Source organism: Carassius gibelio, chromosome B23 (genome assembly GCF_023724105.1).
Source record: "Carassius gibelio isolate Cgi1373 ecotype wild population from Czech Republic chromosome B23, carGib1.2-hapl.c, whole genome shotgun sequence".
Lineage (NCBI taxonomy): Eukaryota > Metazoa > Chordata > Actinopteri > Cypriniformes > Cyprinidae > Carassius > Carassius gibelio.
In genome coordinates this window covers 21815254-21834049 of record NC_068418.1, presented here as the reverse complement: position 1 = coordinate 21834049, position 18796 = coordinate 21815254, and the positions used below count along the sequence as shown (strand labels likewise).

Here is an 18796-nt window from a genome sequence, read left to right as displayed (position 1 = left end):
CTTGTATGTATTGGAAAAAAAAGAGATTAATGCTGGCAAGACGAAATGATATTTCCAGCAGAAATGTAATGGAGTGAAACGTTCAAGGCAGCTCAAACCGCATTGCCAGCGAGGGAGACCGAGTTAGACAAAGAGTCTGGCTTTGTGTTGCTTCACTGAGGCCATAGCCCTCTCCTCTCTAACCTGACTGCTGATCCTGATTTATAACACCCGTGGGCTGAGAGCACTTAACACACTCGCTCTTTAAGCCAAGGCGGACGAGATGAGATTCTTAGATATGCATGGCCGTGCTACGTTCATATTATTCGAGACCGTCAAATCATCGCTGAAAGTCCTAAAATAGCTTCTCAGCACACAAATGTTGCACATGCTCACATTTGTATACTACTATTTGTATTCAATTAGTCCGAATGGCCTTATTACACATGCACCCTCCCCACAACCCTTAATGTTGGGCCTAATTCAAGTCAAATTGCATGTACAGCAGTATTTAATGTTTAATTCATAGATTAATCAACCTTCTCTTATACGCCGCTGCGGCCATCTGTCATTCTGCTGACAGCGTACCTTTACATGTTAATTAACGATGATATTTAACCAGGCAGAGGTGCGCAGTGCCCGTCAGCGACATTAAAATTTCAGTCTTCTCTGAAACCGCTGCAGACATGGGGATTAAAACAAAGTGTTGGGGCTTCTTTAGTCTTCTTGTGGTTAAACATATTGGCTGGTAACTGTAAGATTATAGGTTTAAACTGTCCTCAAAAGGATCTTGGACTATTATCGTTGAGATGTTTTAGGATTTGTTTAAGTACAGGGCCATAAGCGGCATAGATATTAAAGGCCTTTTCGGATGATCAATATGGGTTCTTAAGTTAACCAAAATAATTTTTGTTTCCCTCCAGTATTTAATATTTGGTTATATCCTACATTTATTTCCTTCTGTTCGAGTTAACACTCACAATTATAGTTCTCATGAAGATTGTATTTGTTGTTGTTTAATGTTTTTAAAAGAAGCTTCAAGAAGACTGCATTTATTTAATCACAAATACAGTAAAATCTGTAATATTGTGAAATATTACTGCAATTTAAAAAAACTGTTTCCTATTTTAATATATTTAACAATGTAATTTATTCCTGTGCTGAAAAGCTGAATTTACAGCACCATTACTCCAGTCTTCCGTGTCACCTTAAGAAATCATTCAGATACGCTGATTTTAATTATTAAAAGTATTGATTTATTTACAAGTTAAATCATTTTGGACTCAAATATGGCTGATATGACAAAGAAAATGTGATATATCAACGTCAAATTAATTTTTCGATGTATTTTTTATTATGTCATAGAAATGACAACTTTTATTATTTTTTATAGTTTTTTTAATGGAAGATACTTACAAAAACAAGTGAGTTAAAACAAAATACAGCCTTACTTGGAATTGATGAAGATTAATTAACCAGCTTGTCTTTTTTTTCTTTTTTTGCCATGTGTTCTCAAAAAGAATGTCTGTCACCGACTACTGATGGCAGGCCGGGGAATTCACAACACATTCTTTGACCTACTTTTCTGTCCAAATAGTTCATGAATATTCATGTGGAAATTTCACTTTTATGTGCAACGGCACAATTAGTTTCCTTTCAGCACTTTTGCAGCCCTCACACAGAGCAAACAGGAAGTTAAGAAATGATAAATGACACCCTCGTGTTATTATCTGACTGCTTTTGGGTTTAATGAAGGGAAAGAGATCGCACAGATATGGCATCTCTTGTGTTTTCTGCTTTAACAACATCAGAATGCCATCAAAAGCTGCCATGAGGGGCCACAGTTTAGCATTAGTTAGGATCTACCAGGTTATACTACAGTTTGCAATTATATATATTATATATATATTATTATATATATATTAACCCACAAACCAAAGAATACTGAATGTACCCCTTTTTTCATTGTTTATAATAATACTAAATGTTTTATGAGCGGTAAATCACCATATTAGAATGATTTCTGAAGGATCATGTGACACTGAAGACTGGAGTGATTATAGTGAAAATTCAGCATTGCATCACAGGAGTGATTTACATTTTAAATATATTAAAATAGAAAGTGGCTATTTAAAATTGTAATAATATTTCTTACTGCTGTAATGCTATTTTATATTATTGTATTGTAATATTATTTTATTATTACTATGTTTTGGATCAAATAAATGCAGCCTTGGTGAGCATAGGAGACTTTTGAAAAGTAAATAATTATTAACTAATTAAATAGGTTGTTGATTGTGCCAAAATGCAAGACCTATTAATGAAAAATGCTCAATCATCATGCACATGCTGCTAATTAAAACAATACATATGCAAAAAAAAAATGTCCTTTTGACATTGCTGTTGTGTTTGAAGATTGCTTTGTCAGTCCCCTTAAACTCTGTTTTACGAGGGTAACACAAAGTGCAGGGACCGGCTCAGTTAGTGAGTTCGCTCGACTAGTGCCTCACTGTCAAGATTTATCTCGCTGGAGAGTCATCCTCATTCCTGATGACAGGACGAATGCCTTGGTGTTAAAAATCACTCTCATGCTGGAGCACATTTCGCCTTGACAGATACATTAACATAAACTGGCCCCGCACTACCCCATCAATCTGTGTTTTTTTGGGACCCACCATCGCTGCTTCGGGCTTCCCTGTAGAAGCCCTTTTTGAGTCAAGGGTCCATTGATTATATAGTTTAGGCCACAGGAAGCTTCAAGGGGCCTTAATGAACTACAAACATATACACTGATTTGGTGTTTTCACTCAGAAATTGCTAGTAAATTTCACAAATGTGACATTGGATCACCAGACCAGTCATAAGGGGCAGTTTTTTTTTTAAATTGAGATTTATATATCATCTGAAAGCTGAATGAATAAGCTTTCTATTGATGTATGGTTTGTTAGGATAGGAAAATATTACATAGGAGGAGATACAACCTTTAAAGTTGCATAATGCATAGGGTTTATTAGCTATGTTTCTGCTCTTTTTATCACTAGCCAAGATCCTTAAAAAAAGATTGCTTATTATGCTATATTTTTTTTGCAATTAACAGATTAAATGTAACTGGCCTCTCTAACTAGCCAAGATCCTCATCCACAAGCCTACCGCTAAAGCCAGGATTTTTTTCTACTTCAAATTTTTTATTTTTTTTTGCAAATGATTAAAATGTAACCAGCCTCTCTAAACAAGATATATGTTAAGATGGCTGCTTTTATCCCTGCGTGAAGTTGTGCTTAATGAGAATTCTTTAACTTATCACCAGTAAATCAAGTGTCTTTATGAGCTTTAACAGTTTTTCTTTGATACTGAATAAGACAAGACTGCTCCTTTGCCATTTTCATGTGGATTAAGGCATATTAAACTTTCCTCCTTTTGACTGCTGATTCTTTTATATATATATATCTTGCAAAGGTGCGGTTTCCTCTCCCAGTTGTAATTGTTTACGGAAAATTGATTAAACTAATAAAGGTTTGAACATTCGCACCTCCCTGACCTTCCATAAACAGCTTGTGTCATTGTTTCCGCCACTGAGACATTTATGAGTCCTGTTTGTTCAGAGAGAAGCATAACACATAGTGCGCAAGTATGCAATATGCCTCCAGCAGAGTTCACACTGCGACTGGCATGCAGGCGTGCATGTTAAAAAGCCCTAATGCGTCTCTTTAGATGTTATGCAATTACACGTGAGCATGGGAAGGCCTCTGTGCGCCTTCATTTCGTCCCACAGCAATTTTCCACCTGAACAGGCGAGGTAAGGCGAGAGGTGAGGTAGAGGTGCACGTCTTATGAATCCTTGAGCTTTTGACAGATGACACTGGCCTTGCTATTTACCCTTAGAAATTTTCACGGGTCACGGCTGTTACAGGGGGTTCACGCACACCGCTGCTGATCTTCTCGGCATCAGCCATGCGACTGATGCACAGATAAAGGGGATAGATGGATGAGGGGAAAGAGTGTAGGGAGATGAGAGTACAGACAGACAGTAGGCCAAAGTGACTTTGGCAGTGCACTGCTATTGATCAGCTTTATGATACATTGATTTATACCAGACAGTTTCAAGTGCTTTGAAGAGATATGAGTCATATACATCCTCGCTAATCTCAGGGGCAGCAGGAGGGGACTATGGTTAAAAACTGTTTCTGATATGAGCAGACATCCTTATGATGTCTTAAGACTTAAGCCGCACGGTCATGCGATGCGAATATCTGTGAGGAATAATGGTGGATGGGGAAATAAATGGCCGTGGAGCTGCTTTTGATAATTTCAAGGAAATTTTAAGGGATTCCGCGACGGATTCTCATCTTTCAAAGGAGTACAAGTTTGCGGGCAAGACACACCCTCGCACAAATACACACACGTAGATCGAGTGAAGATTTATGTGACAGTGAACTAATTGCATGCTCCTATTTGTCTTTAGGAAGTGACACCCAATTCTTTCTCATGTTTTTTAACAATTATATCAGAAGAAATATACTTATTGCACACCATTATATATGGAATTATAAGCAAGTTAAAAAGGGGTTGGGTTTCCTGACGAATGTAAATGGAAGGTGTGTTGCATGAGGTTAATAACTGCAATAAAACTAATTGAAATGACACATTTTACTGCATCTAGAGAGTTAGATGAGAAAGAAATGGCATCTTAAAGGGATAAAATGAAATTTTTTATGATATTTGCTAAGCCATCGTGTTAAGATGTAATATAAGAAGATATTTTGGAGAACATTGGGTACAAACAATTTTGGAATCCATTGGCTTTTCATTCAAAAACAAAAAACAAACAAACATGGAAACCTATCCCAAAACATATATTTTTCATGCTTCACAAAAGAAGGAAAGTTAAAAGACAAAATAAATTTGGAAGAAAACTGAGGTCCAAGCTACACGGAAACCCGTTGACTCTCACTGCATGAAAAAACACTTTTGTTCTTTGTGCTTCACAAGTTAAAACAAGACAAACGAAGATATTTTAAAGAACAAGTTCAAGTCCAAACAGCAATAGTGCCCATTGACTTTTATTGCATTAACAACAACAACAACAACAAATACAGTGTGCTTCACAGAAAAAAGTCAGTTATAAAGGTCTGGAATGACCTTCGAGTGAATTTTCATTTTTGGGTGAACTTTTCTTTGAAGCTGTCAACCGCACATGTTCATTTTTTATGGTGTACTTGAGTGAATTGTCTTGGAGTTTAATGGGAATCACTGTGAATGTTGTTTCAGAAGAAGTAAAGGAAGTTGAAACATGTCGAGAGGTCGTTCATTGCCAGTGTTGATTGTAAAAGAACCTCATGAACCTCATGGAAACAATATGTTGCAATGCAGAAGCCAATTTAAACATGTAAGATGTGTTTACTGCTTCTTCAGCAGTATTATTTCAGTCCAGTATAATTTAACACTGTGTAATGTGCATTGGATGTGTTTGCTAAAGCAAGCTTCACTATTGCTGATACTTGCATATTTTACTTCACTGTGCAGATTATTCAGCATTTGCATTTATTTGGTAGATGCTTTTATCCAAAGCAAGTTATGCTACATTTAAGCTATGCATTTTTTTTTCTAATTCATGCATTCCACAGGAATCAAACCTGTGACCTTGATATTGATAATGTCATGCTCTTCAGGAAAGCACTATTTGTAATACCTCAAATAATCTGGCTTGTTGAGGAGAACTGTGCTTTTATGTTTCTAACAGACCAAAATTTGCCTGGTAAAAGACAAACAGTTAAAAAAAATCAACTATCAGCTAAAACAAGGTTGAGAAACCCTTCAAAGCAGGATAAATTGAGAATGCATCTTTTTGACTAAATGCCTAATTGTTCAGAATATCACACTGTGAGGATTTAACCATGAGAATTATCACATATATGTGGTTATCAGTGGCAGGCCACAAATGTATCCTTACCAAACATCAACCCAACAGAAATGGGATACGGCGATGACAGTCGTGTTTACATTTCTGATGTGTGTTGATTGAGATGAATCGACCAGTCAGATTGTTCGCATTTTTGCCTCGCATATGAGATGTTTTCTTTGAGTGTCTGGTGTTGAAACAGGATATTATTTTGGAGTTGGCGAGCTGGATGTGAACACATTCCACAAAGAAACTGCAGCAGGCCTGTGTGAGTGAAAATGACTGCAGCTACAAATCATTCTCTCTCTCTCTCTCTCTCTGTCTCTATCCTCCTCTTGCTCTCATGACGTCAGGAATGTCGAGCACTCCCTGCTCCTTCCCTTGGGGAGAGGGTTTTACGATTGAAACCTGACACCGTTTCTGTGTCCCATAAGCAACAGAGCGGTAACTCACATCAAAGACAGCCCGCGTCGAATCACAGCACGGCCATAAATTTGCCTGTCGCTCACGGACCAATCAGAAACGAGCATTAAATCAACTCTGTCACGCTGGCAGCCAATGGTGGGATGGCGACGGTAAATCTGTCAAGAAAGCGTCTGCTAACGGGCTCTGTGGTGCAGATGGGGAATCCACTAGGGTGAGGGGGGGAAAGAAAGTATATATGAGAGAGAGAGAAAGAGAGAGAGAGAGGTGGAAGCAGGGAGGGGGAAGGCAGAGCAGTTAGAGCTAAACATTTTGCAAAGATTTTAGCTTTGGTTACCCAAAGATTCATTTCTGAAACCCATAATGGCCAAAAAATCCAAGTGTTTTGTAAGCAGTAAGCCGTGAAAACTTAAGTGGAACATGACCAAACACGACCACAAGAGAAAGCCAACGAAAGCGTTAAACAAAAATGTCATAAAGCTTAATTGCTACCACTGCTGTGTGACATTGAGTGTCTACAACAAAAGTGAAATACGGCCGCGTCTCACTCTACAATTACATCACTATCTTAATCACCGCCTCTGTCATGATTATTTCAGTTCACGACACTCATTATACACCTTCGGCCCATTTGAAATAGCTCGTCAAGTGCGAACCTCAAACGCTTCTTTATACGATATGACATAAAAATGAGAGGGAAACGTGTCGGAGTGTGTGAAACAAAGACCTGTGGGCCTTTTCAGGTTTCTGCAAGGGTGCAGACCAGATGTTCTCACACACATGGATGTGAGCGGCCTCAAAGAGAAAGTTTGTGTGGAAACGCATGTGCGTGTGCAGATGTAACGCAGCAGGACGGAGTCTTCGGGGATTTGAGCCTCGTTCTAAATCACTGGGAAGGGAAAGAAGGGCCTCCTCTCTTAAAATGTCAACAGGCTGCAGCTTATACTCCGCAAACATCTCCAGCCCAGATCGACGGCCCCCGTTTTCAACGGCGGAGCACGGCCAAATTCAGTAACTAATGGCGCAGGCGAATCGAAAATAGAAATGTCTAAACAGGCTTGTGGACATATCCAACTGCCTGGCTGATAAATGTAGCGTGCCTTCGCTTGAATTTATGTGTTTTTAAACTCTCCGTCATGTGATATGAAAATAAGGTGTACTCTTACCCACCGGTCCAGCCGGAGGAATAACATATTAGCCTTTCCGAATGGCACGTTTGAAACGCTTAATGTGCTCTTGAATAAATATTGTGCAATTATGAAATTAATACGAACAGGATTTGACTTTTAATGCACGGGATACCAGATTTATTTAAAGGATTTTCAGGTATCTGCAAAAGTGACAGCTTTTGATGATTTCAAGAGACAGATAACTGAGTGCAAAGATGTTATTTTTTTTACACCGCATAGAATAGCTTGTTGAAATACTACTGGATCAGCAAAAGCTGTGGCATTGCTGTTGATTTTGGCCGTCTCTGCCTCCAAGGTGAAATGATTTTCTATTCGACAGGAATCCATAAACAGGCCCTGTGAGGCCGAGAGGCGCCATAAAACACATCAGGCCGTATGGGGCGTCTCCGTTAGCGAACGCCTGAGCCTGGGGAGCGTGGCGATGGAGAGCAGCGCTCTTATCTCGGCCTGGTTGCGTCTGAATCCGTTCGTGCATTACCCGTCCTCTATTCCCAGTCATTTTCTATGGCCTTTTGATGAATTTGGCCTGTCTGAATTCGCCTGTTCCGAGAGCACGCCGTAATTTACCTACATTTATCGCAGGCGAGCTGTTTGCGCAGCTTCGGCCCTGAGCTGCATGCATGATTAATACGAAACACTGATGCTTTTGTGTCGCCCTCCCCTTCACCTGAGAATAGAAAATGACTCTGATTGCAATAAGCGTGCAGAGTTTCATGAAAAAGCCTGAGTCTGGAAAACTCATTCGGTGACACACAGACTGTAAGCTTGCAGATGATGATAATTTATCGGCTGCTGCACCCGTTTGCTACAACACACAGACACAAACAGCATCTATCAATTACAGGCCTGTAGTCCACACGCCTCTGACAATTTTACTGCGTGTTTTGTACAGCATGTCAAGCCATGCTGTTTGAGTCTATTATGCTCATTCCTCTATAATTAATATAAATTACCTTTTTGCCTTTTTACTGCCAGGCCACTGTAATTAGTCGATGAAAGGCATTCATCGGTTGCCCGTAGGTGAATATCCACGTAAGGCATGTTAGTGGGGCGTAGACGGAAAATCGGGGTCAAAATTGACCTCATTTCTGCCTTACTGGGGTCATACAGAAGTCTGGTCTCATCACCGGCCCTTTTGTTATCTATACAAGCAACATCTTTGGAAGCAATATAAAATTTGCAAACCATGAACAGGTTCTCACTCATTCATTTTTCTGCAGAAAGAGACAAAATAATGCACAAAACCCCTAACAGACGTTCTTTTTACAATAGTGCTGCATCTACATCTTGAAAGACATCATGCAGTGTAGTCTGATTTCTAATTCTGAAGGAATGACTCTTATGTGCCAGCTCTTTATTAGTGAATCAAAAACATTCACCGTGACCAGTGTAGCCTGACACAAGAACAATAGCTCTAATGAGCTGCTTCTTTTACTGAATCAGAACCATTCAGCGAAGCCAGTGTAGTCCAGCTTCTTAAACAATAACTCATATGTGCCGGTTATTTTCAGTGAACCATACATACAGCATGATCACTGTAGTCCAATTCCTGATCAACCAACTCTTTAGAGCCTTTTTTTTTTTGGTGAATCAGAAACATACAAGGCAACCAAAAAGAGAGCCTAGACATTATGACTTTAATCAGTAGGCCTAGTATGAAATATGTTTCCCCATTGTTTGCATCTCTAAGAATTCTATGTGTGCACACCTTTGCAATAGTTTTTTTATTATTGAACTTATCTGCAAAATGGAATTGCATGTGCCATTGAAATGCAGAATGCTAATGGATAGCTTTCTTCAGGTATTTCAGACCTCCTCAGCTCAAACAAACAGAGCAATGTTTTAACAGCACCACAGAGTTGCAGCGTTTGCCCTTTTCGGGAAATTCAGCACACCACTGGCTTACTTCTAGCAGTCTCTGTCCAAAAAAGGCACACTTTACCTTTAAAGTTAGTTTACTACTAACACAAAGACCCTTGTACATGTCCTTTCAAGCAGCACACACCGACTCTTGATTACCCTTTGCTCTTTTTCCTTTATTGAAGGTGATAATATCTTAAAAACCTTGTTCCACTGTCCTAAAGCACTTTGCTTTATTCAATTGAAGCTTGCTGTACACTTCATAACACACAGATGAGCGAGACGCCGAGGTTTTATCTGTGACTCTTACCCATCCACTAATGAATCATAATGAATGACCTCATAATGAAAGAGCTACTTAACTCAATTGGTCAAATAAATTTGGAGCTGAAGGCTCTCATGCTTTGGAGATAAGATGTCAGCGCCCGCGAGCCTCTTGGAGACGGGGTTAGGGAACTCCCTCTGGGAGAGTGGGGCGCTCAAGGGCCAACGTCATGTTTCATTCCTCAAAAAAGCACGCTTTAGGATATCAGCCGAGACAAAGGAAACTTTCCCAACTACTTTCATATGGATGCCAAAGCATTATTAAAGAGGAAGATAGAGAGGGATAGAGGGTTGAGGAGATGTGCTGGAGCAGGGCCAAGGAAGTTCTCCGTCTGCAGCTGTTTGTTCTGAAGGCAGACTGGCCTAAACAAGTCCTGTCCTAAACCTGTCTCTCATTACAACTGCATATCTCACATGACGGTGAACTTTTGTAACCTTCAGTCAAAGCCGCTGAAGATCAGTTTCCATCCCAGCTTCTGCAGAACAAATCAGGAGAATGGGTCTTAGTCAGGATAGAAGTAATCGTTGTTTATCGTTTTTGTGAATGAAAACTCGGCTGTGAGAGATAGATGTATAGTACAACTATTAAAATGTGACTTTTCAACAACAACAACAAAAAAAAGATTTTGAATCTTATGATATCTTAAAACATCTGATATGGTGCTTGAAAGTAATTTTATTCTAAACTTTACTGATTTTAAATACCCCTTTTCTTTTTTTTCTTTTTTGTCATCTTCTGATACAATTTATATCACAAAATATTAGTTGTTAATTTTGCATGAAGGAATGTAGCATAGTTTAAAGCAGGATTGTTATTATCATTAACTAAAAACTATAACTAAAACCCTAAAAAAACATTTTTTTCAATAAAACAATAAACCACCTGAAGTAAAAATAAATGTACCAAAAATAAATAAATATTTTTAATTCCACCTAGTTGCCAACACAACATTTCTCTCTTTTTTTAGCTGAAGTAGCCTACTAAAATAATTACAACTTTATAATTATCTGGCACTAAAATCTAAAACCTCATAACAACTATAAAAATATATATTTCAAATATTTACTTGGTAATATTAAATTTGCTCTAGAGGGTTTGATGGTTGGTGGAAAGTGTAAAAAATGGCATCTGATGGAACAGAAAGAAGAAAAGTCATTCATTCCAAATATTTGCTTTATGTCTGGTTATGTCTAAGGCTCTCTTTAATTTGCTGTAGATCATTACATGAGCCATTATGGTGCTGTATATGGTAACTGGCAGAAAATACAAATATGCTTTTAAGTCACCGACTGAGTCAGATCCTTCAGTTTCAGACACAGCCATTACATTGGCTCTTTGCATGTATAGCCTGATAAAATCTCAGTGAACTCGTTCAAAGCATTGGTCACGATGACCCTGAGATTGCACACATCTCGTCTCCACCCCCAGTGCGAGAACTGTGTCCTAGGTATGATACTGAGGCATGTATGTGATATACTACTATTTTTACAACCATTTCTCCAGGGGGAACCTTTCATCTGCATTAAAATGAGAGACAGGGGAGGAATCCACCAGAGAAAAAGCAGGCATGCGAAGCTGTCAAACATGGCAGCATTCTGCCTCACACACACACACACACACACGCACTCATTAACAACCGATTTTTATTCCAGAATATTTAGTGGAATAAATGCTTTCCTAATGCATTGTTAGAGCACTTGCAAACAAAACAGCTAAACTGAGATTTTAGGACCTCTTAAAATTCTGCCATATGCTGCATGTAGTTTACAACCATATCAAAATTGACAATTAATTTAGAGGAAAAACTATTAATTAACCTCACAGTTGTGGATGTATTAAAAACACTTGTATGTTTACATGCAAAATGGAGTAAAATGTGCCTTGCATGTATAACAGGGAAACAAAAATAAAGCTTAGTAGTGTATCGTAAATGCTCAGTGTAGTTCAGCCTCAGCACTGCGTGTCTCATCCAAAACCAGCAGAGGGCGCTCTCGGATCGACTTTGATTCAATGATAGAATAGAATAGAAAGCTAGACAGGCACTACGTACAATTGGAAATGTAATATACTGGTATACATTGGTAGCTTTATAAAATACTGTATATATTATTTATTATTTTTAATAAATATATCGAAGCAATGAGATGAAAAGGGTTTTCAAGTCTAGTTACTTTTATTTTTCTGAGCAAAATATAATGACTAATATACATTTACCATTTACCATGAAGACACCCACTAAAATGGCTTTAAAAACAAAACTCTCATTAGGCATATTTAGAACAAGAATCATTAGATTAAATTAGATTTGTTAGCAATACATTTTGTAATCATTAAAAATATACTAACATTTAGAATGATCACTTATTCTTTTATATATTTTAAGTACAGGTAAGAACGGTAAGATGGTTTAACTTGTACGTAAATATATCTCTTATGCTAAATGACGATGGAGCATTATTTTACACTCTGATATTTTGTTTTCAGAAAAGTTATTTGCAACATTTAAGTAGATGTTAATTTAATATGCTTTTTTATGTATATAAAATCACCTTTGCACATTTTATTTGATGCGGACATCTTGTCTTTACATATTTAATTTAAAAAAGGTTAAGCGAGCCTAATATTTGTAATAATCTAGATGCTACTCATGTTTTTCTATTCATAACAAAAAATCAGGATAATAAAATGTAGTTGGTGGTTGTCAATGTTTTGAATGGTTTTTAGCACAGTGCTATGGAGGTTACATAATGTCCCGTCGAAAGAGTCCCTAACCTTATGTGTGAGCGGCAGTAATAGTGATGATTGACTTGAAACACAAAACAGTAAACAAAGTGACCTCAAAATATTGGAAAAGTACACGTCACTGCCGCCTCTGCAAACCAAATAGTCTCCAAAAGAAGGAAAACACCACAGCAGAACTAGATTGAAACGGTTTCTTTACTTCGATCAAAACCAGGGTCAGAGGGAAGAACAGAGAACAAGATCAACCACTGGAATGTACATGAATCGTAATGAAAATCTCACAGCACAACAGTGATATCATTCACAAAACCAGCCATATATTCAAGAGCTTACTGGAATGGAATAAAAAAAATAAAAATAAAAAACACGCCCCGGTACTTTTCCCTAAAAAGAAAGTCCCGCCAAGACAATATTTCAGCTTCTTCCTCCTGCCTTGACATTCTTTAGAAATGCTCCTGATCTTTGTCTTCAGTGGATATTCACTTTAACAGTCAAGAAAACACTCAGGGCCAGATAGGACAGTAGTGATGAAAAGTGGTCGAGTCGTATTTGTTCTCCTCGTCTCAGTTCAGGATGGGACCAAAAGTGTCCTATCGGAGAAGAGACCATTTGATCTGCTCCTTAGCTGACTGTAGCACCTAGAAAAAACAGAAACATCCAGTGAAGTTAGAACCAAGACATCTATTAACAAAAATATTCATATATATATATATATTCATATATATATATATATATATATGTATATATATATATATAGATATATATATAGATATGTATATATAATGTGATGATATAAAGAAAAAAGTAGAATGGAACTGGAATCTCATGTCATTTGTACTATTGATTTTTGAGATGTCAAACATTAAATGGAAGAAACATTACTAGGTGCTTCTTTAAACCCTCTCATAATGTTTTTTATAATTAAAGGTGTCATTAGAATCTTATGAAGGAATATATGAAAGTGAGTTCTGCCAATTGATTAAAACTTGATGTTTTACATTAGGCGATGCCAAATAATTAGTCATATTTAATTATAATGAATTGCCAGCCTCAGAATCATTTATTTCAAGTGTTTTGTGTTCCTACGGACAGACCAAACCACTCCTTAAAAACCTCACTTTACAACAGGTAATTTAATTTTAATGTGTTTGTGTTCTTGACTCATTAATGCCATCATTTTTCTTAGAAGACATGCATTCATCAGGATGAATTTGGTTTTAAAAATGCTGAGAAAAATGTACAATGTGGTCCAAAAGCCTCAAACTATGGGTGAAATTACTTGTATTTTTTAAAATACTAAAACCAGAAAAAGGGGGAAATTGTTCAAATGTGTGCAGTTAGATTTTATTCCTCTTTTGCTAACCAATGTTGCATTAATTTGATCAAAAAAAAAAAAAAAATTGGGGAAAAAAGTAAAACATTTACAATTAAAATAACTGTTTGCTATTTGAATATGTTTTTTAATTTAATTTATTCCTGTGATGCAAAGCAGACTTTTCAGCATCATTACTCCAGTCTTCAGTGTCACATGATCCTTCAGAAATCATTTTAATTTACAGGTTTGCTGTTCAAGAAACAATTCTTGTTATCAACACTGAAAAATAATATTTTTGTAATATTTTATACGGATTATTTGATAAATAGAAATTTCTAAAAAACAGTATTTATTTAAAACAGAAATCTTTTGTGACGATATAAACGTCCTTCCCTTCACTTTCATCAGTGTAATGCATCCTTAAGGTATTAATTTCTTTAAAAAAAAAACCTGTGTGAACACTAGTTTATCTAAAACAAGAAACTACTGAAGTGAAAAAGCCTAACCTATCATACGAAGGCCCTAACATCGAAGGAAACCCCGTAATCGAGTAATACAGGTGCAGAAGAACATCCAGGAATTAATTCATCATCTTAATTTGCATGAGGCGAGGCAAAGTATAACCATATAGTGAGGAAGACGAGAAGACATCCATTAATCACGGACACCAAAGGCATACAGGCAGCCTGTCGCTGGGCCTCTTAAATGAGAACATTAATCAGTCCGCACTCACGAGTATGGCAGCCACGGGGAGCCATCGCTGCCAGACAGCCGCCAATAATTAGCCATCATGTTTACATGCAGCAGACACACACGGGACCCAGAAAGCACGACGAAACGTTCTTAATGTGGGAGCTGTGAAACCAGACCACCGTGGACTCATTTTCTATCTCAAATCTACTATAAAACACAATGCATGATGGCGACAGGTGTCGGTGAAGGAAGTTCGTCGACTGCTCTCACCTGAGTGACTGTCTGTTCTGTCAGAGGCACGTCATCGCCCTGAAACGACATGAGAGAGGGAGGCCACTTTAGGACTGCTGGCTTGCTTTCTGTCTCACACATGCAAGATTATTGGAAATCAAAGTTAACAGCTGCCTTAGCAGGACCATAATGTTCATCAGTGCACATGAGATGAAGCCGAGCCAACAAATACTGAGCAGATTAACATTTACAACAGCATCATTAAAGTCAATAGAGGAGAACAGGAAGTAGTTACCCTCAGAGCGACACGGTGAACCACCTGCTGTGGGTCGCTCTCCAGGATCACACTGCAAAACAGACAGTCACTGAGTGAGCAGTGCTGCAACCAAGGCAGTGCGATTTTTAGATTCATTCCTGTCTTAGAAAATGCCACTTTTATTGATCGAGAGAATGCAGAGAAAACAGGAAAGGATGTGGAGAAGAGGGAGGAACTGGATGAGGAAACAACATATGCCAGAATCAAACCCAAGTCTATAGATTCCTTCTGTGGCCATTGAAAAGCCACCGCGACCACAGTGGCTTTTCAATGGCCACAGAAGGAATCTACAGACTTTACTGCAATCGTTTTAGGGAAAAATCTGTGGAATTTGGCAGATGCCTTTAGCCTAAGGGACTTCTTTTATTACTACATTTATTTACTTGGGAATCGAACCCATGATCTGGGTGTTGCTAGCACCATGCTCTACTGTTCGAGCTACTAGATTGGGGTATTTAAACAATAAAAAGTGTTAAACATAGCTGAGAGTAGTACAGTCTTATTGGTAGCTAAAAGCATTAACAAAACAGCAAGAATAATTAATAAATGAATGAAAGGAGCACTTCATTTATATTTCATGAATGATGAGAATGTATGAGGAATTCTTAAAGGGTTAGTTCATCCAAAAATGAAAATTATTTCATTAATAACTCACCCTCATGTCGTTCCAAACCCCTAAGACCTCCGTTTATCTTTGGAACACAGTTTAAGATATTTTAGATTTAATCCGAGAGCTCTCAGTCCCTCCATTGAAGCTGTGTGTACAGTATACTGTCCATGTCCAGAAAGGTAAAAAAAACATCATCAAAGTAGTCCATGTGACATCAGAGGGTCAGTTAGAATTTGTTGAAGCATCGAAAATACATTTTGTCCAAAAATATAAAAAACTATGACTTTATTAAGCATTATCTTCTCTTCCGCTCTGCTGTGTACGCACTCACAACATTCATGCCTTACGGGTTTGGAATGACATGAGGGTGAGTCATTACTGAAATTATTTTAATTTTTGGATGAACTAACCCTTTAAGCTGTTGATTCTGCATGGGCCTCCTAAAGCCCAATTTAATTTTAAAATGTATATAAATCAAATACAATTATTACACAATGCACACAAAATCAGAACTTACCCTCCATCAACAATCTCATCAACGGCCAGGAAAAGACCCTCCATATTTTCAAGCAGGGCTCTCTTTTCAACATTTTTCCTAAAAAGAAGAAGAAATCAGTCAAGATCAACTGTCGTTAGCTGATGGAGACCATATAGCATGCAAGGAAAAAGTCTTTTCTACCTCAACATTTGGCTCAGGGAATCAAAGAGACAATTCAACACTGACATAAGCATCAACTGTGGGAGAAAAGACAATAACACTTATGAGATTCAGATGGTTTGATGAAAAGATACAATCCTGGATCGGGTATAAAGGATTACCTCATTTTCGTGGGAGCTGCCGATGACATAAAAATATAAATCAATATTGCTCTTGTACACAACCGTTAGACCCTCCAGCAATGCGATTTCACCTGCGTCAAAGAGAGGAAGGATGAGTCCATGACTTTGTTAGCCGACACATCACGGACAGTAACAGAATCACTTACTGTCTGTTCTGTGCGTCTTGTTGAAGATGTTCTTCTCAAAGGCTTTCTGCTCTTTCACTGTGGGATACGTGTCATCATAATACTGAAACACAGTCACAAACTAATATATGAAGCTTCTAATACAGTGACACATCTAGACAAATAAAGAGCTGATAAAAACTCATCCATACACCTTATGCAACAAAAAGGACAGGGTTCAGGGTTTATATGGGTACAGAATAACATAAAGGTGTTCAAATGATGTTTACTTTCAGGAATAATCCTAAAAAGCCTGCTGTATCATATTTCAAACATGAATTTCTAAGGCCTCTAAATTATCACCATGATCGAAACTTTGCTCAAAACCTGTTGTACACAATCTTCCACATGCCTTCTGTCATCCGATTTATAGATGATCGTTTTTTAATGAGTAAAAGGCCTTTTAATATAACTCTTCAGTTTCTTTTGGCTGTGATTTTTTTTCCAAGTAAACATAGAAATAACTTCTATAATGTTAGTAATACTTCAAGATGAGTATGGATGAAACCATACAAGATCTTTAAAAAAAAAAAAGAAAGAAAAAAAAGTTAAAATGCGATGCATTAAGGTTTTGATGAATGTTCATTTGTTCATGTTTCATTGTATTGCACGGCTTTGATGATCTACCACAATTAAAAAAATAGAGCTTTGAAAACTGTGCATTTAAATATCTTACTAGACATATTTTTGGAAAATACAGAATTAGAAAATATATTTATATGCATTTTACAAAAAGAGTAAAAAGTCAATTGATAGACAAGATTTTCTCACTTTGGGCTGCTAGTGAAACTGAAGTGTGAGCTCCTGGTTGTCATGATATCTTATTATATGAGCCATAAAAGCCTGACATATCAAATATAATACAAAACATAAAACTTTGTTTTAGTTTCCTTTTTTTGTTGTCTTTTATTAATCTTAAATACATTTGTCTGACTATGATTTGACATGTCTGACTTCACAGGGTTAATTAGTTGGTATATAATGAAACGATTTAGATTATGATTTAATACTTATAATTGATTGTTTATATATATATATATATATATATATATATATATATATATATATATAAATTTGTTAGGTAAAAAATATTAGCCTGAATGCACTGTAAGTTACTTTGGATAAAAGCGTCTGCTAAATGCATAAATTTATTTATTTATTTAATTTGAATTAAAAGAGTCCTCCCCTTATATCAGTTCAGATTTGATTATGAGCCTGATGTTCATGTGAGGATCTCACCTTCGCATACATTCTCTCCCCATCATTGTCCATGATCAGAACAGCTTTAACCGTGTACAGAGAGGGCTCCTGTCACACACACACACACACGACAAATCACCAAACAATCAGCTGATCAGGGCAAAGGTAGAGCAGACATGGAACAGATACCCATCTGCTTAATATTTTAACATAATACTTCCCTGTTACAGTATTCTAATCTTTAATTCATATACACGTTATTGTTAAACTCAAGTAAGATTGGTTACTGATTCATTGTTTAGCGGAAGTAACGTACTATCCGAAGTGGAAACAGAGGATTTAAAAGCTAGCGGATGTTTTACACTTTCAGTGCAAATATTGGACACATAGACATAAAATAATATTACCAATATTAGCGTATCCATCTTGTACTGTACAGATGTCGCTCACTCAACCTCCGTGTATTGAACTTCTGCGTGAGTGTACTTCCGCTGACGACATGAGGTGAAAGGGCAAACCTGAGCGGAAGTACTCTACACCTTCAGTAAATATTGCAGGAAATATTGTGGGATATCAATAATTAAAAAATAATAATTTTGAGATTGTAAAAGTGCAGAACGTTTTCTGTAAAGGGCTGGTTTTAGTGTAGGACGATAGAAAATACTGTGGAGTGTGTGTGTGTGTGTGTAACTTACATGTCTAGCTACTTATGAGAGCCAAATAAATGTTTGTAAATGCCCTCACAAATATAATGCGATATGTATTTAATATTATATTTATATAGTTATATTTTAGCTTACATATTTAATAGCTTTAAACCAATTCAAAACAGGCTCAATAACAGAAATTGTAGAGTATTAATGTATTAATTAAAGTTGTTTTTTATTTTTTATAGTCCTTAAACAGCCATTTCTTTAAAAGAGAATATCGGATTTTGCATTGAATTTTGACCGTTGTAACTTTGCATACATGGTTGTTTATGCTCTAACAGCAACATTACACACAAACT

At 37.1% G+C, this 18796-nt stretch overlaps 1 protein-coding gene across 2 annotated transcripts; it reads right to left on the bottom strand.

Moving 5' to 3' along the window:
* Nucleotides 1-12595: 12595 nt before the first annotated feature.
* On the bottom strand, nt 12596-18317 carry LOC128011522 (coatomer subunit zeta-1-like). Of its 2 annotated transcripts, XM_052594010.1 has the most exons (9): nt 18195-18314; nt 17827-17895; nt 16570-16651; nt 16403-16494; nt 16263-16318; nt 16101-16178; nt 14953-15004; nt 14697-14735; nt 12596-13056 (listed from the first exon to the last, which is right to left on the bottom strand). In XM_052594010.1, exons 1-9 carry the CDS (start codon nt 18210-18212, stop codon nt 13009-13011), a joined length of 534 nt encoding a protein of 177 aa, XP_052449970.1. In that variant the 5' UTR covers nt 18213-18314; the 3' UTR covers nt 12596-13008. The 2 variants fall into 2 exon arrangements, with proteins under 2 accessions (XP_052449970.1, XP_052449971.1); XM_052594011.1 differs by lacking the exons at nt 12596-13056; nt 14697-14735; nt 14953-15004 and adding an exon at nt 15696-15744 and having other exon boundaries at nt 18195-18317.
* Nucleotides 18318-18796: the final 479 nt, after the last annotated feature.

Excerpts from the sequence above, each read along its gene's own strand:
- LOC128011522 (XM_052594010.1), bottom strand. Across the intron at positions 16,652-17,826 it reads GGGAGAGAATGTATGCGAAG|TATTATGATGACACGTATCC; the intron begins GTGAGATCCTCA and ends ACTGTGTTTCAG. Across the intron at positions 13,057-14,696 it reads CAGAACAGACAGTCACTCAG|GTGCTACAGTCAGCTAAGGA; the intron begins GTGAGAGCAGTC and ends TGTTTTTTCTAG.